The 25756-nt window shown below is 40.8% G+C and overlaps 2 protein-coding genes across 11 annotated transcripts in view; one reads left to right on the forward strand and one right to left on the reverse strand.

Moving 5' to 3' along the window:
• The window catches only part of LOC124303627 (cAMP-specific 3',5'-cyclic phosphodiesterase), a 276613-nt gene that overhangs the window by 159072 nt on the left and 91785 nt on the right, over positions 1-25756 (forward strand). Inside the window, exon 1 of one of the 10 annotated variants that reach the window (XM_046761083.1) lies at positions 9722-10204. The exons of the other annotated variants lie outside the window; for them this stretch is intronic. Within the exon in view, the coding sequence (XP_046617039.1) occupies positions 10119-10204 (86 nt within the window). The 5' untranslated portion in view covers positions 9722-10118. Of the gene's footprint in view, positions 1-9721; positions 10205-25756 lie in introns of those variants that run through there. 10 annotated transcript variants of the gene reach the window in all.
• Positions 15025-20269, reverse strand: LOC124303629 (4-coumarate--CoA ligase 1-like). The gene is made up of 7 exons (XM_046761088.1): positions 20131-20269; positions 18033-18164; positions 17656-17863; positions 16385-16854; positions 15902-16301; positions 15559-15800; positions 15025-15284 (listed from the first exon to the last, which is right to left on the reverse strand). The coding sequence occupies exons 3-7, from the start codon at positions 17822-17824 to the stop codon at positions 15123-15125; spliced, it is 1443 nt and encodes a 480-aa protein (XP_046617044.1). The 5' UTR covers positions 17825-17863; positions 18033-18164; positions 20131-20269; the 3' UTR covers positions 15025-15122.

Here is a 25756-nt window from a genome sequence, read left to right on the forward strand (position 1 = left end):
TATCAAAATAGAATCATGGAGGAGAGGGAGAACCTCTAGAGTTCTCTGATCGAGTAGAAAGCTCCGATTTTCTATATTTTTGGTCAATTGTCGGCAAAAAAGAACAACATATCTCATAACGCACCCGAGCTAAATTCGACCCTCTCGAATCTGTTGTACCTTATACTGTAATACTCCACTGCGAATATATTATATCCTTCTTCAAGTTTGTTGGAAAACTTGAGGAAACTTATGCCTTTGAGGATGAATTCACCTTCCTATACACTGTTGTACAAAGTAATTGCAACGTCATGCGTCAGTTAATAACATCAAACCGACTACAAACTGTCCGTAAAGTTTATTTCGAAAGACGTTAACGCCTCGTCGTTGCAGGTCTCAGTGTTCTTATGAATCAATCGGTCGCTTCCTCAGCTTAGGCGGATATGAGCTAATCCAGAAAACTCTTGTTTCTACATCGAATAAAACCAAAACTCAACGTTAAACGGTTTATTGTTACAAGCGATAGATTCAGACCTACTGAAAATATCAATTCCGTCAAGTTTAAACGAGGTGCGTAGCTGGAATATTTTCCTGGACGCAAAGTGCTTATCTAACGATTTGTTTAGACATAGTCTGTATAAGTTTCGTCAGTCTCCTCACGTGTGACGAATTCGCGGAGGCACGTGGTTCTGATTCATCGTTCGGTTGTATTTCGCGGCTACGACATAACCTATCGTGTATAACTGACGTCACTAGCTGGTGATATTATTTCTGGCACATGACGTTGAGCCGTTGCAGGGTACAGCCCACTTGACTAAGCACCCAGGGTACCAGACTGCCAAATGAGCCGTGCTGAAACGTCTATACAAATGCTCGCAATCGGTTGACGTATGACGCGTGATTGATGCCGCTGGAGGGGAAATGGTGCTATAGCGATTGCTAATTATGTGAAAAATCGCGATCAGTGATGAGTGTCGGGAATGTATAGTCATAGACACGACAAATTGAACGCTTACTGTCTTCTACCTTTGCAGGACAGAACTAACGGAGTTTCTGCTTGTTGTATCGTCGAAGAGTACCCGATGTTCTCTTTATATTCGTTCCACCGTCGCGACAAAACCTTCTATTCGGGTTCACCGAAGTTGTATCAGTCCCTGCGGGCTATTCTACCGACCAGATCGCGTCCCATGATTCGAGATCAAAGGGGTTGAAAGACCATGATAACGACCCCAAGGCGCCCGAACTGCTTCTGTTAATTAAATGCACGAACTTAATTAACAAACAATTCTTTTCACACATCTCATCCATTTATGATTACAGTTTCAGTAGATTTTTGGCAAAGACATTATCGAGTGCAGAAATGAAAATAATTGGTTGAACAAAAAATACGCAAACGAGCAAAAGTCTATCGTCTCTTCTTCGATTACTTTCTAAAGCGTGCAATATCGTACGGAAATCGACTTACCATTTCCTCAGTTACATTGTACACATACCCACTTGGCGCAGGCGTTGAATATACATTATATACCATGTGATAAATACGTGCATATATTGGCTAATTTGTGACTTGGGCCGACAGGTGATATCGATCCATCGGAAGCATTCAGCATCCGAACGACGTAGCATAAGTGGTAGGTACACATAGTTCCGCGGTGATTTGTAATTCCGATTGCGACGTCTACACTCGTTGGAGCAATCGTTATCTAGGATTGGCATTGGCAGTTCCAGCATTCGGCATCGGCGGAACGGTATAACTAGGTGGGAAAAAAAGAAGATAACTTAACCCCAGAGGTCCTTGCAGCTCACAATATCTGCACTTTCGGGTATCCGCAGCGTGATTGCAGACGAGTATAAGTTGAAAAATAGCAGGTGTATGAAAATCTGACAACTTTTACAACGTAATTCTAAGTCTTCTTCTTTCGTGCTTTCTGTTCCTTTTTTCGTCGCGAGTGAAAACCTCTCAACGACCAACGTGACGTCAGTAAAGAATCGCAGGAACTTTTTCCCAATCATTCGAATGCTCGTTATGATCACTGTTATTATATCAGCGGCACATGTATTGATTCGAAACGGCTTTGATTCTCGTTCAGAGGTTTCAATCGGGTGAGATTGTACGGTCGGATGAGGATCGTCACATCGTTAATCACACTGGCTTCGTTCGTTATTGATATTTTTAATCCTTATCACATGTGTATTTTTAATTCCTCGTTTCTCTGTTTTCAGCGAAAAAAAGGAAATTATTGCAATCACCCCGAAAACGAAAAGTTGGCTTTTCACTAGATCTCGACGTTTCAAGGTCTAGAGAATTACCCCTGACGTATGTATGTATGTATGTATGTACGTGATCAATTTTTTTTCCGATGATATCTCGAGAACTAGTTACCGAATTTCAATGATTTAGTCTCAATCGAGGCGGCTTTTCCAAACTTAGAACTGATTAGATTTTGGCTTTGATCGGTTCTGTACTTTTTCAATTACTTAAATAACAAAATTCGAAAAAATGAAATTAAAATGATATCGTAAGTATGGATGACTGGATTTGAATGACAATTAGTACCGCAGGGTTTGTTGGATCAACAATCACGAATCTAAAGTCAGATTTGCAAAATTTAAATTTGGCTTATTCGATAAGCTGAAAAAAAACTAAAAACATTTGGATTTTGGTGAGAATTAGTACTCGTCAGTTTGTTAGGTGGCTGATCACGAATCTGGAGTCAGATTGGAAAACTCAAAATGGAGATCCAATGTGGTGAAAAAAAATCTAAAAACATTCCGATTTGGTAGAAACTGGTGTGGGGAGGTTTTTCATATTACCGATAACGAATCCAAGGTCAGACTTTCAAAATTTTTAATGGTGAAACCGTTATAGTGGTTAAGAATTAAAAAAATCATCATATTTTCACGTAATATGGTATCCGAGGGCTTTAAAAGCGTTAATCGCGAAACTGAATCCGTAGTTCGAAATCCGAATTGGATATTATTATTTGAATTTACGAAGGTTGTCAGCTTGTCATTAGCGACGAACCCCCGGAGCCAGAGGGGTCATCGAGTTGTAATTAGAAGACGCGAACGGATTGTTCTACCGAAAGGGTAACCCATTGTCCCTGTTATACGCTGGAGACTACCGGGCTTAAAGCACCGTCCAATGCTGTGTCTCCTTGGAAACTACTTCAAACTCGGAAGTTCGAGTCGGAAAATCTGAAATCGGATTTTGCTACCCTGCATCTGCCTACGTGAGCGGAATCTTCCCGCGAAAGAAATAATTCGATAATAATAAGTCCACGTTTCGCGGTGCGTTTTACTTCGAACCCCTGCAGTACGGTCATGGATATTATTAATAATAAAAATTTTCCACCCTCTCTTTGTCGTGTTTGTATACACCACATGGTGCGGCAGGAGTGAAATTTACACAGGCCAAATCCAAAACTGTTCGAAACAAAGCAATGTTGAAATTTCAGTTACTGTATAGCCGGCTTTAAGCCGCCTTGCATCGCACATTCGCACTTCAATTTGATGCCGAATTCAATTTCAGGCCATGGCAAAGAGTAATTGAAAATTGTTCAGCTGAACTAATTGTTTCGGACTGACTGATTTGACAGTGAAGCACAAGGATCTTGGTAAGGGCTCTTCGGCTAAACCTTGAATAAACAATTTTGTACAAATGTGATTTCAGGTCAGAGAGACGAAATAAATAGGAATTGATCCAGTTTTAGTTGCCAATGCTCGCGTATTAATTTGGCAACCAACCGGACGACGGAAACAGTGTGCATAAGAAGTTTCGTTCGTCGTCTGGGCCTGAACATGCAGAGCCACATTGGAAAGTGATGCTTGGACGAACGAAATGACTGAATAATTTTCAAATAGTCCTGGGACTGAAATTTCGTGTATGAAGATGCCGAGTTAATTGAAACCTGCAGGATTGGTATGATGAAGACCGTTCTTGCGTGTGCTTAAAAGCTCTCGTACGTACGGAAGGATATTTCATGTGTTTAATTTGGAACCAACTGTAGTCCTCCTCGTTTCAATTACGACGCAATTGCTATCATTTTGGGGTTCTATATATACCGAGTTAGGTATTCGGATTGAACACGATCAACGAGAATGAAAGAGAACAAATTGTTAATTCAAAACAGAAAAAGCAGGTAATCGAGCAACACGTAGATAAATGTTGATACGTTGAAAAAAATGTTTTTCCAATAATTGAACAAGACTGGACCGCACAGAAGAAGATCATTTGAACAAAAATGCATAAATCCTTGACCTGATTTTTACACATCCGTACGAGTCCTCTACTGATGTTGAAAGTATATCGGTTTGAATGCATGGCGGATTTTTCAGAAAAAAGGAATAGCCGTTTCGTACCGTCGAGTCAAAATAATGACTAATTTCAGTCGAAATAAAAAGAAAAAACATGGAGGTACGCGAGTGTTTTGGAAATAATGTGCAAATCTAACAACGATACAAGTATTTCTAGCGAACTACGTCGTGAACTTTTTCAAGTTTCACACAAAAGGCAGCCTGCCCTTAATTTGATCTCGTAATAGAAGTTTTTCACTCTCGACATGTTACAAAGAAGCTGCATTCTTTCTCCGGAAGAATTACGTTATTAAAAGTTTAAGACTCTCTGAAAATGTTCTCTGCGCGTCCGCGATATTATATGGGCATCGAATTTAATCACGCTTAGAGATTATCCGAGCTTTCGTTCGCGATGAGGAGTTTGCTGCCCTTTTCTCACAACGATTTGTCTTTACAATGAGTAGCGTGGGTCAAGTTTCTACCCTAATTCTCTGCACAACACGCATACATATTTATCTGCAAGGTTGAATAGCTTACGAAGGAGACACGAATGTTTATTCGTGAAACTTGACAATGAGTCGTCTAAAAGTTTCACACACAATAGAGCATGTAGGTCGAGTCGTGGCTGAGGTCTGTTAATTAAAAAATCATAAATAATCATCACCTGTACCAATTATTCAAACTCGTTCTCTTGCGCTGGCTAATTAACTCTGGTAACTTAGGGAAATTATTAGATTATTTGGTGAAGGGTTTCAACGCAAATGAGTTAAATATATCGACCACATATTGTTCTTCAGTCCGCGTGATGATAATTAAAAAAGTTTTCGGTCAATATTCTCACTCTAGATGATACGAACGGGTATTATACAAACTGTAACTTGAGCTTAAGACAAAAGTTTGCAGGAACTCGCGCTAGCAGAATCGCAAACAACATTTTTGAATAATTGAAAATACCTGTCCTTCGTGGAATATCCAAGCTTTACGCTAATTACGGATACGTGCGGTCTGCATTGCCGGATGAGATCCAGGGCCCTCCACCTCTACGGCAACGGCTATGATTAAGCTTCGCTGCTTAATTAATTTCTGACGGGTATTGTATGTTTACTAAGACAACGTTCGCCTAATCCTGCGAAGGGTTAAATTCTCTGCACGGATGAAACAACGGCATCAACGAAAACTATTCGTTTAGTTTTCTCAACCGACCGCAATAACGTGCGGAAAAATATTACGCCAAATCCGAAAATTGAAAACGGGGAAATCATTTTCTCATCGATGCTCAAATTCTTGTTAAAAAGAGAGAAGCAAGACGCATAGACGTATTTTTCTGATACACTCTAGTGAATTCAAAAAAATTGCAAACCCTATCAGTATATGTGCTCATTGTAATCCTTGTATGGAACTATGGACACAGCGTGGTGTTTTATTTTTTTTTTTTTAACCAACAGAAAACTGGAAACGTAATTGGAGCTCGACATTTGGAAGTTCTTAACGGATTCGAAAGTGATTATCCTTCGGTATAAATTTTCAATCGGAAAAGCACTCTCGAACGCTTTTTCATGCATCCTTTGCAGATACGAGATTGTGGGTGGAACCGAATGAACGGAAGCCTGCAGTCGGTAAGTTACCGACTGTGGAGGTAGGATTGCTCGCAAAGCACACAGGTATGGCCTATCCTCCTGATAATAACCAGCGGTAGGTGGTGGCCTTGCGAAATGCCGCGGATATGGAAGCGCGGCCTTATCATCGAGATGATCGTTGGAACGACTGTGGGAATCGATGGAGCGGATTGGATTTGCCGAGAAATAATAAGTGGAATTTCGACGAAAAGAGCTTGCGATGTGCTTCCGAAAAGGGAGCCGTAAATGTTTGGGAAAAATTCGGTGGCTGCTGACGATATTTCGCGAAGAACCACGCGCTTCATCTATTTGCTTTTTATCATGAAACTAATTTTCCCTGGATGTTGGAAGGGTGCGATGATTGAAGTCTTGTGCCTTAAGTTTTAGATTTCACTGAAGGAAGGCGAGAAGCGTGATGAGATTTCGTATTCAGGGATCTTCTCGCTTCCCTCGAGTGGCAAATAATGCGCAGGCTCAAATTCAAATTAAGGGGGAAAGTTTCGATCGCCCACTTTGCTCGGCAGGTACTTAAATATTAATGCACCACGTGGCGCTCACCCCCACTTCTCGAGAAAGCGCGAAAATTGAATTAGGGTTTTTAAATTCTCCATTCACGAGTCGTGGCTCAATTCGCAGTGTACGATATCCGAGTTGAACATCCTACCCATGTAACGAGGGACGTCGAACGAAATGACGACAACTTTGCCTGCAGGAAATGAAACAACAAAAGTTCAGCGAATCGCGACAGCCGCATGTGACACGCATCGCGTAACCGGGCATGTGACGACACACTGGCCGATAATAATCGTCATGTGGTCATTCGTATCACGCGAAAAGACGTCGACGCGCCAGGTACTCGGTCACATGAGCGTTTATACGTCGGTTACTCACCCGTTAGTGGGATCTCGGCGAACTTCTGTCGGTTAAAAATAGGCCTTCCGTTGGGCTGATGCTCTCAAAAATATTAACGAAATCGAAAATCAAAATAACGCATAGCGAAAACGGTTGAATCGAATCGACAAAGAGCCAACTCCCTAAAATGCGGAATATTTATAGAATAAATTGCGGTATTCGCCAAAAATAGACAGCTCTCCTACTTTTCGTCATCTCTGTACACAACTCGTAATTCAACATATGAGAAAAAAATGTCTGCGTAATTTTTCTTCTTCTCATATCGAATCTCTACGTTTTAGGTCAGACGAAAAGAAATCCTCCCTCCGATGAAGGACAATCCGGAATTTTTGGAATAGTCTCGTTTTTAGTTTGGGAATCCCTCGTCGTGCGGTGGTGTCGTTGAGCCTTTACTTGCCGAGGGTCTAAAGAATCGAGGCGAAGGAGTTCAGCAGTTCGTAAAATACTTGGAGCTTTCTGGCTGAAAGCTCCCTTGAAGTGTTCCGATGAGGTTAGTGGGCAGTATTGACTGGATACAGAAGAAGATGGAGGACAGGCTCTTTGACGACGAGAGCATCAGAAAGATAACGAAAAAGAGACGAAACGCGATGCTTTCAGAAATTTATCGAACTATGACAACCGATACTTTTAGTCGTTCTTACGCTATTTCAGTCAATTGAGATTCCGTACAATCGATTCTTTTCTGTAACAATTTCAGATTGGTATAATAGGATAGCTAACCGTTGTATACGCAAAGAAAAGCATGTTATCAACTGATGAGTTACGGAGATCCTGAGAAGGAGATATTTTATGCAAGTGCCGAGATAGCACAAAAGGATTTTTTTTGTCAAATAAGTCTTTCACGGTACAGTTTATTATTATAGCTATTTTAAGAATAGCCATTCAAGTGAAAAGATTCGCGAAGCTTATTCATCTCACGATCAGGCTTAGTCACGATGAAAAATGTTATTCCAAGAAAAAACCTGTTCGATTAACGTATGTAGTTTGCTAGATATATTTTTCCATTTATTCGTCTCTCACGCATCTTTTGTGCGGCAACAATTATATTCTAGCTAACAATTGCTCAGGATAAAATTGGCAAACTTTATACATATACATACGTATATATTCTAATTACTTTGATGATAGGTTATTCAACGCAATATTTTTTTCTCCATTTATACTTGAGGCTAAAATAAACATAGTTTCAAATATTGAAACTCATCCGGAATTGGTGTAAGCATAATGCCGGGGGCAGAATATATCGATAAGTTGACTGATCTGTTGACTGAAATTCTGAATATAATTTATCCGTTTGAAATTTGATTCGATTCAATTGAATTCATTGTCAGACTCGTTGATTATACACCTAATTCAGGGTGAACGATATCTGCGCCCAACAAAACCGAGAGTTTATCAAATTAAATATACAGATCGAACTCTGCTATCGAGGAACTGAATAATTACGAATTAACCGATCTGCTGTCGGCAAAAAGCACGTTTAGATTGATATTAACACCGGTTGACTTCGACGGAATTGTTGATATTGTCGCACAGAAAAATTGTCCCCGATTTAAATTGCCAGTTTTTAGAATTGTTACACGGCTAGCACCGGGATTTTAGGGGTCTTGAACTCTAGGCGGTGAAGGTACGCTCGGTTAGCTATAGCTAGCTCCACGTCGACGTCGACGTCGACGTCGGCTTGGGCGTCGCGTCGCAGCGCTCGCGTCGATACAGCCATGGACGGTGCGCGTTACGACGCCCGGCTAGAATTCTCTCTAACTCTGACCTACCCTTGACTTCAACTCGAACTCTTAAACGATCTAAATACTAACCGAATCCGCCTCGCTTTCGTCTCTCAAACTCTTCTCTGACGGACAAATATATCGTTCTTGCTTTACGACATAAATAATCCGCAATCGTCTCTTAGATCGGTGAAATTCCGGCGTCGATGTTTAATCAAGTGATCATTCCAGTGACGATCTGTGCAATGTGACCGAAGTATGAGACAATAATCAATAAACGATTACGCCGTTTACTACGGGTTGAAAATTCTCATCTTCTTATCTTCACGTATTGTGACATATATTATAACAAGTGATCTTGTCTTTCCGGCATGTTTCGCAATACCGTTGTCCACAATTCAACGGCAACGGAACTCTCTGTGCTTGCTGTTACATCTTCTATCTAATTTTACTTCAAATAACTTTAAATAACGTGAGTAATAATAATAGTTATAAAAATAACGATAAATCATCTCAGGGATGATGTTATAATTGCGTTTTATTGGTAAAAAAAATTGTTGCAAGTTTAATAACTGTCTGAAGAACACGGAAGCCTAAACATTGTACAGCCAATTAATTTTCGTGAAATAAATGTAATTAAACGCAATTTTCATTAATTAATAGTACAATAAATTATTATAGGATCGGCGCAAGCTGCGTGACGCTTTAAACTCCCGAGTGATTCCGCACATAAAGCGATAATCACGTAAGCGGAATAATCACTTGGCAGAGTCTTTAATATCCTACTTGAAACTCGAAAAAAATCATCTCTAAAACCCGGTATGCAATAATTTTGAAATTGAAGAAGTCCGTTTAAGCTCACAGCCTAATACACAAGTGATAACATAATATACTAAAATTACACAACATTTGTAGAGACAACTTAAACGCTGGTAAATTATCGGGATACATACAAGTTGAGGATTGGAAAAAATCAAAAAAATCAATAAATAATAAAAATGCAACGTGAAACGTGATATTGAATTCCTCGTAGATCAATTAGTACGAAGCAGAATTCAACGCCGCAACGACAATAAAGAAATCATCGAAAAACTAGAAACAACTATTAAGAATTATTAACGACAGACTGACCACAGCAAAAAGCGAATCGTATAATTCATTGTATGCTTTAACCTTCGATTTCTCGCACATATTGTGTTGTACGCATAATTCTCGATGCATCGGTCGCAGGATCGAGACTCCCGCAACGAAAATTGGCATATTTCTGCCCCTCTGAATTCAAACGTCTTCCACGATCAACCTCCACGGTATTTTTCTCGAATGAAATAGAAATCTCAGAATCAACTGTATTCGTACCGCCAGATCAAGAGTGACGGCACCGAAGGATGGAACTAGGCGTCGTGCCGTCGGCATTCCGAGAAATTCGTGTGTTTGCGGTATATTGAAAATTTGCGACAGCAAAAATTGCCCTTTTAGAATAAAAAGGTATAAACTTCGGTGCCCGAAAGGCAAAAATGTACTCAAGAGAGAGGAAAAAGATTGAATGATGAGAAGCAATGAAAATTTTGTGAGGCCGTAATCGGGAGCCGGAATGGGCCAGGATTGGTGCGCCCGCAGGAGGAAGCGGTCCAGCAGTGGATGCTGTCCTTGCGGACCGCGTGTACATCCTTCGAACTGGTCAGTTCCAATCACGTATCTTATATGTTATGTCACAAAGATCGTCGTCTTTGTTCAAGTATTTCTTTATCTTCTTTTCCCACCAGCGCCGCGATGCCTCTGCGAACAACAAAGTCGTCTATTTCTTACGTGTGAAAACCGGCAAACTGCGCCTGAAACTTTCGTGTTCTTATCGAATGAATTTGCGTCACGTACATAGGCAGAATTTCGAAAGCGTAGTGAGCATTGGTGTCGAATTTAGACTAATCGAAAAAGTACAATAAAACCCTGCTGTTTGTAAAATTGTATAAAGTTATTACGATTAGGCAATATTTACCGCCTCGTTCTTCTCGTTGAATTCCTGTCATTGAATATACAAGACAATATAACGGCATTAGTCGCAGTTATATTTTTCTAATGCGATCTCACCCCCTGAAATACTTTTCTGCCAGTGATGGAAAGCCTGTGAATTCATACGTTCGCAAATATCTCAAGCGTTCAAACTCGCCAATGTATATAAACGATCTAATTCTTACGCAACAGTATATTCGCTATAAATTTCGAATGTTAGGTACGTAGACGCAATTTCACTCTAAATTTACTCGACAAGATTTGTATCGTCGATGAGACGTAATCTGGTCTCTGCTCGACAAATTCCATTTGCGACCGTAACCCCGTCCCAGTGAATGTGAAAATTAACCTATTTTGCCAATTTATCGTTTACGTGGAATAACGTTGAGGGGTAAAATGGAATATAATTGTATTGCATGCCTTTGATTAAACGTTGTTCCACATTCAGAACACGGTATAATTCACATGTGAATCAGATTTTGAGGGGGATACGCCGTGTTAGGTCAGCTAAAATTCTGTTTTCGACTCTAGAACGGTGTTCTGTACGGATATCAATTATGACTGAAGAATATAATGTAAAGAGGTAGAAACACACAAAAAAAAAAAAACAATTCGGAACTGTTGTGAAAAATGTACATTCTACAACCTAATCGCGTTCCCCACACTCAAGCGAATACATAGACGAATCGTCGTGACCGCGACGAGCTATTTTTCTATTACGATATTGGATATGGTGGACGTGACGGTGGGTCATTATTAAATCGGGGATATTTCACCCTCAGGAAATTATTTCGGAAGCGATTTCTTCGTATCACTCGCCTGTCAAAGGTAATATATTTATTAGGGATCGAATTGTTAATTGAATCGAATGCTGTGCCTGTTCCCTAGCACGCGATACCTAGCCGAATAACCACTTATGATTGATGCCAAAATATAGTATGAAAATTGTTGTACACTGTATTTCGGCAAAATTGTATGAATTATAGGTGAAGAGGTCTTCTTGTATTCGAAAAAAAAACGTTGTTAATACTCACGGTTTATAGTGTAACGTACGCATGAATCTTCCATAAAAAAAATCTAATCCAACGATTAAGTGAAACGAATTTAAGCATCGCGTGACTTTCGCAATCTGTGCCAAATCTAAAGCGATATATTTCGCAATAAAGTGCGCGATAATGTGTCCAATTTGTGTCACGAGTCGTCTCGAGGGACTGTTAAACATGTACTCCCAAGATCCTTGTTCCTTCTCATTTCTTCACTACAGTAAATTCATCTGATTTCCAACAGTCGAGAATTACATTTCAAATTTCAAATTTTCATCAAGCTAATATTTCCGCTGCGGATCCAAAACAATGCTATACGACGGAACGCTGCTACGTAATTATTCAAAACGCTCGTAACAAATTTTCGGCAAGCTACGAAGTTACAATCCAGTGAAGGGAGGAGAATCAAGGAATAATTCTAAGTACTCGCGTATAAAACATAGAAGCGGTGAAGGGACAAATCTTATCCAGGCACGCGACGTCAGAGTCGCTTACGAACGTCACGAGCTTCGCAAAACTTAATTAGGTCACATCGACCCGTTCAATTTGGTTTGTAGTTACTCGAACACTTTGCACACGTGTCGGCTAGGCAGATTTACATACACGTGCAAAAACCGAACGCCTATCAACGAACCTGTAAAGCACTGCACAGTAATTCGCGTAATCGATATACAATTTATTCGCTCGCTGCCCCCCCACCTCAGTGTCGTTTCACTTTTGTTCTGACTTTTATTTTCTCCGCTTGTCGACGACGGTCGATTAAAACCAAATTGAAAGATTATCGCGTCTGCTTTTTGTGGTCCCATAGAAATTTTAATGAAAAAATGGAGGATTCAAATTGAACGATTTATTTTATTATATTCCGAATCCCATATTCGAAATCCCAATTTACATCCATAAATCCTTCTTCGCGTGATTAGTCGGAATACGCGCAGTGTTCGAGTTTTATTTTATTTTGTCAGATGCGGAGTACGAATAAAGTCGACGGGGAAAATCTGAAAAGTGTTACGATCTTAGCGATAGGTCCTTACTTCTGTTGTTCACGCAATGATTCCTGATTCAATCGCGTAGACGAACGAAAAGTAGAAAAGTGTTACGAACATGGCGATAGGTTTTCATTTCTATTGTTCGCGCAGTGATTCCCGATTCAATGGGGTGAACAAATTCGCACTAGCAATAATTTTATCCGCCTTGGATCTTCTTTTGAACGGGAACAAGTAAACCGCATCATGATATAGCGACTAAAAGTATCTAGAACGATTTATGTAGTACCAATTACGGTACCAACGATTACGTCACACCAAGGATTTAAAATTACTTACGAGGATCTAGATTCACATTACCAATAACGCTAAACAAATACAGTCCTCGGGCAGTTTCTGTAATCAATTCGTGATCGATTTAAGACCACGGTGTTGCAAAACAAAAAATCACCGCCTCCCTCGTTCCTTTCACTTCAACCGCGATCTCGGCTGGCACGTATCTTCACAATACGTTACAGATCCCGAGTCATCTTTCAACGATAAGACCCTGAAAATATGGTTTCGAATTCACGCACACATTTTGACCGTCAGATTATTCGGATAACTCGATCGCGTTCCTGAAAATTAAAACTTCGCTGCGGAAACCGGTCCAATTGAAGAGAGAAGGAACGAAATGAAGAGGGAATAAAAGGTGAACTGACGGTTTCTATTTCCGAATCCTCAGCCGACTCTTCTAGGTCCGCTTCAACTTGTTCGACCCAAGCCTGACCAACTCGCAACGGCCAATTGACCAAACGTCTGTCCGAAATGCTGCGTCGCTCCTTCGCTCGACGATGGCCATTCGCGAGTTCTTGACTTTCCAGGCCTGAAGATCCGTACAGCGTAGGAACTAGGCTACATCCTTTGTCTAGGTCTCCTCTAGCATTTCCTACGGCAGTTGACCCTTATGATATACGCTCACGCTTCACGGTGTCTGCGATACTTGGCATCGGGCCTAAAAACCTTCGCCACTTTACGACCGAATCTCGACTAGCAAAGATAGTTGACAAGGTAGAATCTCGTTCCCCGATTTCTTGGCAGAATTATACTTTTCTTCTTCTTCTTCTCCATTTTCTGGTTTGCACATTTTTCTCCAGTCGCTGTATTATACAACCTTGCGGAAAAGTGAGGATCAATACAGCTCGTCGAATGTATACATTGGTACGTATTATACTACGCGTACTGTATTCTCCGTTTAAACATTCAACCGCGAAGGATAGGTGGCTGATTTCCGTCGACAAAGTTACGTTTTTTCCACGAAGCAGGAAATTCTTCAACGCTTCTTCTTCTTCATCTTTATGTCACTCTCCTCTTCCTTTCGGTTCCCCATATTCTTATAGCTTATCGACTACTTTCTTTACTCGAGATCACCGACGGCCGAGTCTTCTCACATTCATTGAGTATTGACCACCATTCACGGTGAGTCGGACCCAAAGGCTTGTCGCAACAATCGGATCGCAGCAATAAAAATTCACGTTCTTCCCGTTCAACACGTACAACTAGCATAAAACGGATACCTTCAATGCGTTGTCTTTGGTCATATCAGAATCACCGATTATCGTTGAACTGACGGAATTGTCTCTCGCACCCGGAAGCCTCCACGTGGTATGGAAACTTGAATTTGTTCATCGATTATTTATAATACATTACACACATACCGACGTACCCTCCTGCGTGGAGCGGGCAACGCGGAGGAGGGGCGAAGCTATTAGCGATATTCCCTCTTCCCTAGACTTGCCCTGATCGATGCTGCGGAGGCTGCTGTGGCCTGGGCCAGTGACGTCACGTCGCTTACCTCCCTCCCCCGGCTCATCCCCCGGGCGCTGACGTCACTACCCTGGCACCCCGGCTCCCTGGAACGCTCTTCGTTCAGCCAAACCTCTGGCCTATTGTTTCGAGGGGTGGCGGTCCCACCTAGAGGGTTCTTATCATACCCTTTTACCCCACCCCCTCTCCCGACCTTCCCCTCCGATTTCGCTTCCATCTTCCACCCTCTCGTTCTCCCTTTTACGTATTATGTACCGTCTTTCACGGTATTAGAAGAACTGAACTTCGGCTCCCTCTGTTCCACTCTGCGTTGTATTTATTTGAACGCTTTCGTCGCAGGTCAGAAATCATTTCGAGATGCTCCTTCTGTTAACTCGAGCGTAAACCTCAGCGCGGGGATGTGAGTTTTATCACTATAATCGTACTTGATGAAATACAGAGCCTTGTCAAACTATTTTTTCCTTGGTCTTGAAGTTTGAGCTAATTATAAGTTCACTTGAACCTTGACAAACAATTTTTTGTTGACCCTGAAAAGGTAAGACGCTCTTTCAAGGAATATTTGTGGAAAATTACGATAAAATGAAACTTCTCAAAGCGTTGAAACATAAAGGGAAATATGTTTACACAGCTTGTACAGTCAGAACTCTTTCGACTCGTATATTTTATTAGCGGCCTTTGATGAACGAAACGAGCTTATACTACAGTTACAACCAACGTCTGATTCTTTACACATTACAAACATTGCAATCGATGTTTTTATGTCAGCGCAATACGTCTTGCTAATTCCCGTAGTTCGCTGCGACGAACTTTGTCGGTTGAGGTTTTCGGTAAGTGCTCCAAAAATCTAACACCACCACGAAGCCGTTTACCATCAGGCAATTTTGCAGCGACAAAGTCAATCAACTCTTGCTCTGTAACCTGAAAATCGAATCGAGGAGTTTTAACAATTTCTAATAGTTCCGTGTTCGCTGGAGTGTTCATTTATCGGTGTGCTCACATCCACATCTAGATCCTCACTCTCCGGCAATTAAGTTACAATCTAATCTTATTGTCGGTGACAACTTTAGAGTGTATATAAAATGCGATACTATATCGATGAATCACTGTGTTGGATAGCAGACCGGGGAGTAATTGGCTTTAATGGAGAATATACACCAACATCACCAACGTACGAAAAATAAGTATAAGGTACCTGTTTGTCGACTATTGATGCATCGGTTCTAACCACAAAAGCAATAGGCTGCTCGATATCTACAGGATGCGGCATGGCTACAACTACTACCTCCTTGACTCCAGGATGAGATAGAAGCACATTTTCGATATCAGCTGGACATACGTTATATTCCGGGCAGCTGATCAAATCTTTCAATCTATCTACGACGAAAATCTCCCCATCCTCGTCATAATAGCCAAGATCCCCCGAGTGCAACCATCCTACGAAAAAAACTCGAATGGCAACGTCTTTGGAATGTAAGCCAGAAGTCAAACCTTACGAATGTCGAAACATTCCCTCGAAAATTTTTAAGCCAACTCACCGTCCTCGTCAAGAACACTAACTGTAGCCTCCGGATTCTTCCAGTAATATTTCATCATGCTGCAAGTCTTCAAACATAGTTCACCCATTTGATTGGCTCCCAGTACCCGGCCGGTATCAGGATCAACTACTTTCAGTTGGCGATTCGGTAGAATAACACCAGTTGATGTAGGTTTCGATTCATTATCCTGAACTGAGAAAGCACCACCGGTTTCGGACATGCCGTACATAACGACGATCAAAGTGTGCGGTACCTTTTTCTTCAAGGCTTTTCGAGACACAACCGACAGAGTGCATCCGCTGGTAATGATGCGCCGAAGACTGGAGAGGTCGTACTTGTCCAAGGCATCTGACCTTATTAATCTATTGATCATGAAGGGGCTCAAGAAAAGGCTCACTGTCTGCAACAAGACATGTACGTATCATTTTACACTCGTGTGACGTCAAGCTATTTCAATTACATTGAATGCATTCCATAACTTACTCTAAGTTTTTCGATGAGTGCGCATGCTGTGTACTCTTCGAAGGTCGGTGCTAAAAACCTGGTCTCATTTGTGACTATAGGTTCGAGCATGCTGAGTACTTCACTCACCCATCCTAGACTCGTGAAATTTAGCGCATTAGCGCCGTAAACTTCAGGGCCCTTCAAACGCCCCAGGATAGCTGAGTGGGGCAATGCAACACCTTTCGGAACACCCGAGGACCCAGAAGTCCACACGATTACTGCAGTTTCATTAGAACTTTTGATCGGTGTGCATCTGTAGTTCTGGACTTCATCGATTTTTTGTTCAGTGATTATTTTTTCGAACTGTAAAAAACCCGTACGTCGACCAAACGTAACAAGTTTTATGTCTACCGTCATTTTCTCAATCGCCTCGGCAAAGATTCCAGCTAATTCTTCGTTGACGAATGCCATTTTCGGAGTGGTGATTTTCATCATACGGTAAAGGTCCTCTAGAAGGATAATTTCAGCATTTTTAACGTTGAAGAGCTAGTTGAAATCATGCTTTCGTTACGCGTAGCAGACTTTATTCATCTACAGCCTGAATTCTGTTTTTCTTATTCCACTGCTTTTTTGAACACTCGTTAACCCTCCATCGGCCAACATGGACGATATCGTCCATCCTGACTTTCTCACTTTTCGGTATCTCGGGAGCAGCGCGAGGGCGTAGCCTCCCCCCCCCCCCCCTCCAAAAAAAAAAAAAACAAACAACTTTCAAGCCTCATAAATACCTACAAATGCAAAAATGCACCATTTTTTACCGGATCGTTATCAAGTACGGGACGCTAGAAGTTACAGCCAGGACGAAATCTTCCATATTGGTCGGCGATGTTACTATTTGCCGAAATTGAATTAGGTCCAAAGTTTGTATTTTCCTATTCATTTTAAAACTTCAATACGTAATCCATAAACCTAACCTAAAAGAAAAAAAGTTTTCAGTGAGCTATCGTATCACAAAGTGGTGTTTTCGGGTTAAACTTTTGAAAAGCCCTATGTGGCGGAAAGTTAAGTTTGTCGGTATTACGTCGCAACTAAACACGCGCGTTCCATGGGTACGTGTACGGCCTTTATAAGTCTTGACTTTGCGTCAAGTGTACTCATAATTATTATGCCATGAAGTTGTATGTTTAACGCGTCCAATTTTACGTTGAGATATGAATTAAAGTACGTAATACACACTTTGGTTGCCGCTGTTATTGTTTTAACGAGACTTATCAGCGGATCGCCAACCATTCGACTGTTACGAAACTTACCTCCGGTCACCTCAACGTGTAAGGGATTGAAGATGGCCCCAAGGTACAGGGCTGCTAAACACGGCATTGCAACATCCAAATGATGGTGATCGCAAATCATAACAACGTCTCCTGGGAGCAAACCGTTTGCTTTCATCCACAAAGCACATCTCACGCTTCTGTCCCGCATCTTCTCGAAGGTGCATGCTTCATCAGTTACAGCATCAACCTGAAAGCTCGTGTTCCAACGCGTCAAAACGAATACTCGTGTATTTATGACTACAACGAATTTCTTCAAGGCAAACCCTGATCGGTTATTGATACTTCCGCCATAGATTGCAAAATTACAACACGTTCGGTTGGAAGATATGTAAAAATGGCGTATTACGTATATTCACCTGTCCTACGAATTCCGGATGTTTTTCCAGTTTATGTAGGACGAGTTCTCCTAAACTGGCGTATTCAGACGGAGATCCGGGAACGACCTTACCCTTGAGTATATTGTTCTCAATTGTGAACCTCGAATCAGTCTGGAAATAATTTTATAACATTTTTTACCAGTTTTCAAACAGTGAATGTAACGTTGGGAAATTCGTGTAGTTTTAAATCCCGTGTGTACTGTGAGCGTCGGAATAGCCGTTACGACGCTCGCCTAATGGTCAGAACAAAACATATAGGTATCGAAATGTGTTTACCGCATACCGCGCATTTCGGAGCACGAATCGAGTGATAATTAATAAGACGACAGTTCAACACGAGACCCCGTGCTGTATGGACGATTCGAGACATTTATTATATACTGCTCGAAATAAAATAATATTTTAAACCGCAACACGCCGGCTCTGTCCTGCCTACTTTATTTAATTCTATTTTTATTGACCCTTCTTACAGTACGTAGGCTGTAAATATTTTGCTACGAATGCATCGATCGATAAATCAGTACATAATCGTAACGTTTTTCTTAAATGACTCTGCGAAGTGAAGAGTTCGCATCAGGCTGAAGTTTGTATCGTTATTGTAATGATGCATCTTTCGAAAAAGTCGTTATTTTGCAACATTAGAATTGATTGAAATTTAGTAAACTGTCAATACAACATCAACGTACTCAGATCTTGTGAATTCAACTTCTTCAGGTATTTTAAAAGTGGAAAATAGTCATTTTTGTTTCAACGTTTCGATACATTAATGTTACTAATTTCAACCTCGTAAGTTAGCGACATGACCGAATCGATGTAAAAGTCAGATACCGTTTTACGTTATCGCCGACAACTAAGTAAATCTCAAGTTATCGAAATGAGGTCGAAATTCAGCTTCCAATCAGTTGAATGGATAAAGATGTAAAACCCAAAGTGTATAAGAAAAATGGAAACCAGTCATCCATCAAGTTGTCTTAAGTTGTGTGTAACGAAATCACTCACCATTTTCACGGTTTGCCGATAAAATTGTTCTTTTTTAATTTAATTTTTCGTTACTGTGCTCTATGAGATCCGTTTAGGTATTTGACGTAAGGAATTCTTTTTCAACTTGACATAAACCGTCTTTCGAATGAAACACTGTAAGCGTAATCACCGTCACACTGCAACTACTGACAGTGGCAAATCAACGCGAGCTGTCTATTTATAAAGAATTCTCTACAGTGGAATCACAAATTGGTGTAGCGAAGTTATCTTATCGAAATAGTAACGAACAAGTTTGGATAGCGCACGCAGACGTAATTAGTCCATGGTTACATTTTCGACCGGCAAAGCTTCGCACAGCTAGTAGCTTATACTTCGTGTAAAATCACATCAGTGAATGGAGCTTGCTGCCGTAATTTCGTAATCCAACCTCGGAACACGAAAAGCACCAAGCAACCGAAACCCGAGGCAAGCGGTCCATAAATGAGCCCTTAATCTGCCATCCATCAACCACTTGCGATCGGCCAAGGTCGTAGCTTTTTGGAACGATCATCAAAGCTTGAAAATTACGGAATTATATCTCATTAAGCCTACAGATTATTATTTATTCAATTGTTATTTTTCTAATTTACTCTCCTACCTCTTCCCGTTTGAAACATAGAAACATTACACACCCTATAACACTATTTCTTTATTTAGGGTCTGCTGACATTGGGTTTAATACCATCAATTGATGGTAAGTGGTCGACTGTCATATTTTCAGTATTTAATTTGAAAATTGGTATTCCGTCACCTTTTAACATTTGCAACTGGTTCATACGACTTACTAATTGCATGTTTTTTTTTTTTTTTAATTTGACTTAGGTAACCCAAGGTCAATGATCAATTCGGATGCGGACAAGAAAATCGCGATTTGCGATTCGTTCGAAGTAAAGTCTATAACATAGTGTTCGTCTTATGTATTTTCATCATAAATACAAATCCCTAGGTCAAATTAATGTTGTTTCAGATAACTTCACATTGATGTATTCGACAAAACGGGACAGTACGGATTTTCGCAGAATGCACAAAAATGTTTGAAAGTTGATGATTAACGAACATTTAAATTTATTTATAGACCTTGATATCGGTTTTCAAACTCTGCGCAGAAATTTTGAAATGAAACTGACGAAACACATTTTTTTCTTTCTACCTTATAATAAAGTATCTGAAGCTTATCCAAATCCACGTAACATCCAGTGCGACATCCCGAATATTCTGAGGGTGAATTCGTACAGGTGTAGACGAGTGCGCATGGCTGAGTATTGATCGTATCCTCGGTAAGAACCGTTGGATAAAAGGTGCTTGGCGGTTAGTACCTCAGGAACCTACCTTATCGAGGAATATCGAAAAGCTCCCCTGGGGCAGAACGCAAAAGCTCCCAGTAGGCTGGCACATACGGTCGATAAACCTCGAGCCGATGCACGCAACGAAGCTTTTCATGAGCTTCGAAACTCGGAGATGGAAACCAAACTCCGAAACAAAGCTCGATCCTTCCTCAGCACGTCACGGCCGGACACGCAGCATTCAAATCCTCGCGCGCGGACAAGCGCGAGACAAACGGAGAGTAACGTCTACTTTTCGCCCAAGACCTTGGTACCGGAACGTAATTGCGATGGTACGTGTTTTACCCAGCTAAAAAGGTTCGCAAGCTAAAAAAGCTCTACCGGCGCCAGCGGTTCAGCCTTTGTAATTAAATTTCGAATTATAACACAGTCAGTTTGGCTTAGCAGACAGATTTGAAATATGCGAAACTGCTGGAATCCGCCTGAAGGAACGACGTCCCGTTTCATTATTTTCTAATCGTCCACCCGTGCCCAATTAAAATTTCAAACACAACTGCCCGCCTCGGACTTACCGTCACAAGCGTGGTTAATCCCGTACGTGTAACCTCTTGATGCGAAATCTAAGCAAGCTCATTAAAGAGAGATCAAAACGTGATTGAAATAATTAATTTTTTGCCTCCCATTCCCCCTCGCTCCTTGCTTGATTGCCCCAACGCGACATCTTTATTCGGAAGTTACACAGTCAAAAGTTGAAAGATTGTGTCGCAAATATTGCCTGTTTCTTTTTTTTCTCGTTATCTAAACATGAAAAGAATATCGAGTTTTATAATTGAGTGCTTAGGTAGGATGACAGCGTTGAGTGAAAGTGCGCTCCTGAAAAGAGGTTTGAAGATGAAAATATCTGTGCAGTGTAGCATATATCCGTAAAATCTTATGAAACTAACTGTCCAAAGTATAATTATTGCCATGTCAAAGTCATGAATTCCGAGATGTCATATTAAACTAACGATCGTTATACGCACATATCATATGTGTAGGTAGTCGATGGAAGAACTGCTGTCATAAATAAAAATCAATCAGATTCTGGTCTTCGGGTGACAAAAATGAGAAGTCCTTTCGACAGAAGCATCTTTTCTGAACAATTAGAGGCGAATGATTAAGAGCTTCCTGTTCCACATTCCTCTAAACTTATGAGGGAAATGTAGACCGCGCACCTGGCATAAGTAAGAGATAAGTCAATACGAAGATTAGAGCGACGCCTTATGTTTCCAATCTCTTAGCGTCTTTGAGGCAACCTCCGTCGCTCTCAGGTTTCGCTGTCTTACATTTGAATAAGATATTCATGAATTCAAAGGCTGGTCTAGCCCCAACGAGAATGTGGGCTCGGGATACACACGTTGTCTATGTATTTACATCGGAGGTGCAGGAAGGAACAATGTGTAAACATCAATCGAGACGTGCTAACTTGCGCCGTCTCTCATGACGTGTGACTGACTGACTGATCGAGAAGACTGACGTTCGTCACCATCGTGATTGCGAGCCAACATGAAAGTTACATCGGAAGTAATTAGTGAATGCATCATTTATTTTATCGTCGCGCTCGCGATTCACCTTCTTGTTTTTAACCATTTCAGTAACCCAAAAAAAAATACAAAAAAAAAAAGAGAGAAAAACAGAGTGTCACTATCGTGGCTTACGTAACTGAAAGGGTTAAACACTGGTACCGAGGTAAATGAAAATGGGAATATCATTTTCACAGTCGTATTCATAGGTAGACTATTCCTTTTGCGCTTAGCTTTTTGTTAATTTGCACGAAATAACAGCAAAAATTAGATTGATATTTAGTATCGCTCTCGTCGGTTTCTCATTTAGGTATGTTTTTCTACAGTGTTGATTGCTATGGAATTCGTGAAGCGTTTGATTAATACTGAAGAAAGAGAAAAGATATAGACCTCAACTTCAACCATTGACAACGTGTAATTCTTGTAATTGACTGGGCTAATTCCGCTTCGTTGGAAACTGGCGATGAGACGTGTAATATAACAAAAGGATCTTGAGTACGATGCAGGTTATAATTTTCATTATCAAAGATAGGAAAAACAATTGTCTAGCATTTGCTCAGGAAGAAGATAGTTGAACAAAATTTCCCTCTGGTAACGCCTAGACGAAAATAGTATCTAGCAGCTACTTTCACCAGAAATATGATGTTCCATTATTACTGATACATCTATGCGGATAAAAGAAGATGATGGGCTGCAGCCCGATCGAAACGTGGCAATAAAACATTGCTCAGGAAAAAATTTCTCTTCAATTGACCATCACGCGACGAAAATTACCTATCATTAATCCTCCAACGGTCAATAACTTCAAAATATGTTCTATTATTACTGCATTTTCTAGTCTTTTCTCCAACGTATGTAATGAACGTATATTTCTTCTTTCTGCTTTCAGGTAAGTTCCAAGTCACGTGAGCCAATCTACCAAAGGTATCATAGTTCTAATGCTCAGGCGTTAAAGCCGAATACGTACCATTGGGAAACATTCACCCAGGTGAGCTCAGACCAATTAGTATGTGTAAAAATTATTCAAGGGGCGTAGCCTTGGATTCGAACTTTCCCACATTTTTACATACGGTATCCGCCTTTACATACGGTGAACACGTTTTACACAACCGGAATAAATCGATAATCGATTATAGTATACCTATGCGCTAGCAAACAATGGAACGGGATATAGTTTGATTAGAAGGTGTAAGATTTCTGGGTGTCACAGGTCATTAAGCCGAAAATAAATTTTTACATTTGGGCCCTGAGAGAGGCCCTTTCCAAAAAAAATTGAACAGAGTTTATTGATAACAAACATGCTAATTTATGGCTACATATTCATTTACAACAATTGTCACGAACTAAAGATTACTTACATTAATTTACGCGGTAAGCCTCATACTGAGGTGAAATTTTCTGTGAGAAAGGAAATTATAACTGCAGCAGCAATAGAATTTAGAATTTTTGAAAAACATAATCAGGACTCCATATCCAAGGTATTATCCGTCAGAGACGAACAATTTCCATGTAAGGTAGGACAGTCATCTTCTAAATAATAACAAATTATAGTTAACCTTCACATCATAACCCATCGACATCAATTGTTAAAAAAAAATATAAATGTTTACCAGTATCGAAGGAGGGATGCCGATTATTTGTCCGGTTCTTGCGGTGACATTATTCAACTGGTGTTCGGCAGATTATTTGAACAATAATAGGTGTCAATACAAGACGCAAGGTCACACAGGATCGAGGGACAAAGAAAGGGAATATGGATCCCGCGTCGATAATGATGTGAAGGGAAGGTCAAGCATAGTTCTATTTCTAGGGAAACATAGTGTCATCATCGTGGCGCCAACAAATTTAACTAGTTCCAAGTGTTAGATCCTTTGCTGCGAAGAGAGAATTAACTCAAATGTTTGTTGGAAATTATGTTGTAATATCAGCTGCTCTGATTGTCGATGTCAGATCTGAGATTAACACTATTTTGATTGGAAGGTGTCCGTGTCAATGAAGCTGCCTTTACGCATGAGCGTCTGTGACGTTCCGACGATTCTCACCGTGAATCGATACTCACATCGAATATAAAGCGTGAACTGCTTCGGGCGTTTATTGTCCTATTGGTTCAAGGATCATCGATCCGATTGTTCCATACGGGCCTGATTTATATGGTAAGTTATGAGTTCCAACGTACGTCAAGGTGATCGATATCGAAGATATTATCCTTGTTTCTCGTACTTTTGTTGCGAGTCCTGTCGTTTCCACCGTATTCTTCGATCGTCCGAATCTCATCAGGAGTAAATTACAAGTATCGATATTCGCAGCTCCGCGTACTTCGTTGCGCTGTGAGATACGAATACATACGTATGCTACGTGTATCCATCGCAACGCTCAGAATTGATCCGATTCAATTCCAGTGTTGGTATTATATCCTCGTGCGCTTTGAGAATCGGATCGCGGAAAGCAGGATCAGCTCGTGTCTAATCCCCGGAACAAGTATCGATTGATCGGTACCTATTTGCGCGGTCACGGTATCTCCTTAACAGGTCTTCGGATCAGTGCAATTAGGCTTGGATATTGTAAGCTGCTGTCGGCTGTCAGACGTCTTGTACACGTATCACAGATTCCTGATATTATAACGCGTCAATATCACAGCCACGCGAGATTTCTCTGTTACTCGAGAGTGGCAGGTGAAATGAAAGTAACATTGCCTTATGAGTTCAACTGAGAACGGTAATGGGTCGTTGACTTCTTTGAGCACATATGCCGGGGTGAATTAAACCTTCTTTGACCCGAGCCCCGGAAACATGGAACGACGCTGATATTTTCGTTTTGTTACAAATCGTTGAAAAATTTCGTCCATCGTTTCGACAGAGTTTCAACTAATAATAAAGTCAGTCAATTTCATCGCGTTTCAATGTTACATTGCGATACGGTAGAGGCTTTTTTTGGGCAGCCAACCATGTGTTTCATTCAATGTTCAACCGACGTATTTCCGGCATTATTTTTGCACTTTTTTCGTCGTCATGGTATCATAGACCAAAGGTTGAACATTATTTACATACCGTAGCGGACAATATTCTTAAACCCCGTTGTATGTAGATACGCACAAGAATGAAATATCAAATGAATGCAACGAGGAAGCACGCATTGCAACACTTATCGGTAAAAATCGAACAGGCTAGGCTACTTTAAATAAGCTTTCGGTTAGAGAAAACCGCATATTCAAATATACAGGAATACAATGTATTTCCCAATGACAAGCAACTCTTGCGTGCGGTTCAAATTCATTTCTTTCCTCCTCGCTAAGCGCGCGTAAAAACTTTGCGACCGTATTCTGTTCACCCTTAAGGACTTTCCGCTGTCTGAAACTTTTCGAGCGAGATACTGTTTCTATAATTTACGGAGGCGGAGCCCAAAAGTTATTCTTCTCTTCAACGCGATGCGGTGTAGAGTTGTATCAACTTATCTACTGGGAGTATTCGGTGAACGGTTTCGACACGAACGACGTTCCGCCGGCAGATAGGCAACCTAACTTACTTCTTACACACGGTAAGTACCTAATAGATGTAACTTCGGTTGCCGATATTCTGTCGAAACATCGTTCGCGCCGGGACCTTTCGCCGAAAACCCCTAATATACACGTTCGGTAGAAATATGCAATAAAATTTCTGTCTTAGCCATGAATTACGTCTTACATTTTCAGAATTTCCTTCAACAGTCCATTCAGTCCCGTCAACCAACATTTAGTGATTCTAGCACGACATACCGTCAACCGAAATTACAATAATTCTAACAAAACGATACCTCACTTGACCCGAGCATACGACAATGAGAGTTTTTGAAACCAACAGAA

Source organism: Neodiprion virginianus, chromosome 4 (assembly GCF_021901495.1).
Source record: "Neodiprion virginianus isolate iyNeoVirg1 chromosome 4, iyNeoVirg1.1, whole genome shotgun sequence".
Taxonomy (NCBI): Eukaryota; Metazoa; Arthropoda; class Insecta; order Hymenoptera; family Diprionidae; genus Neodiprion; species Neodiprion virginianus.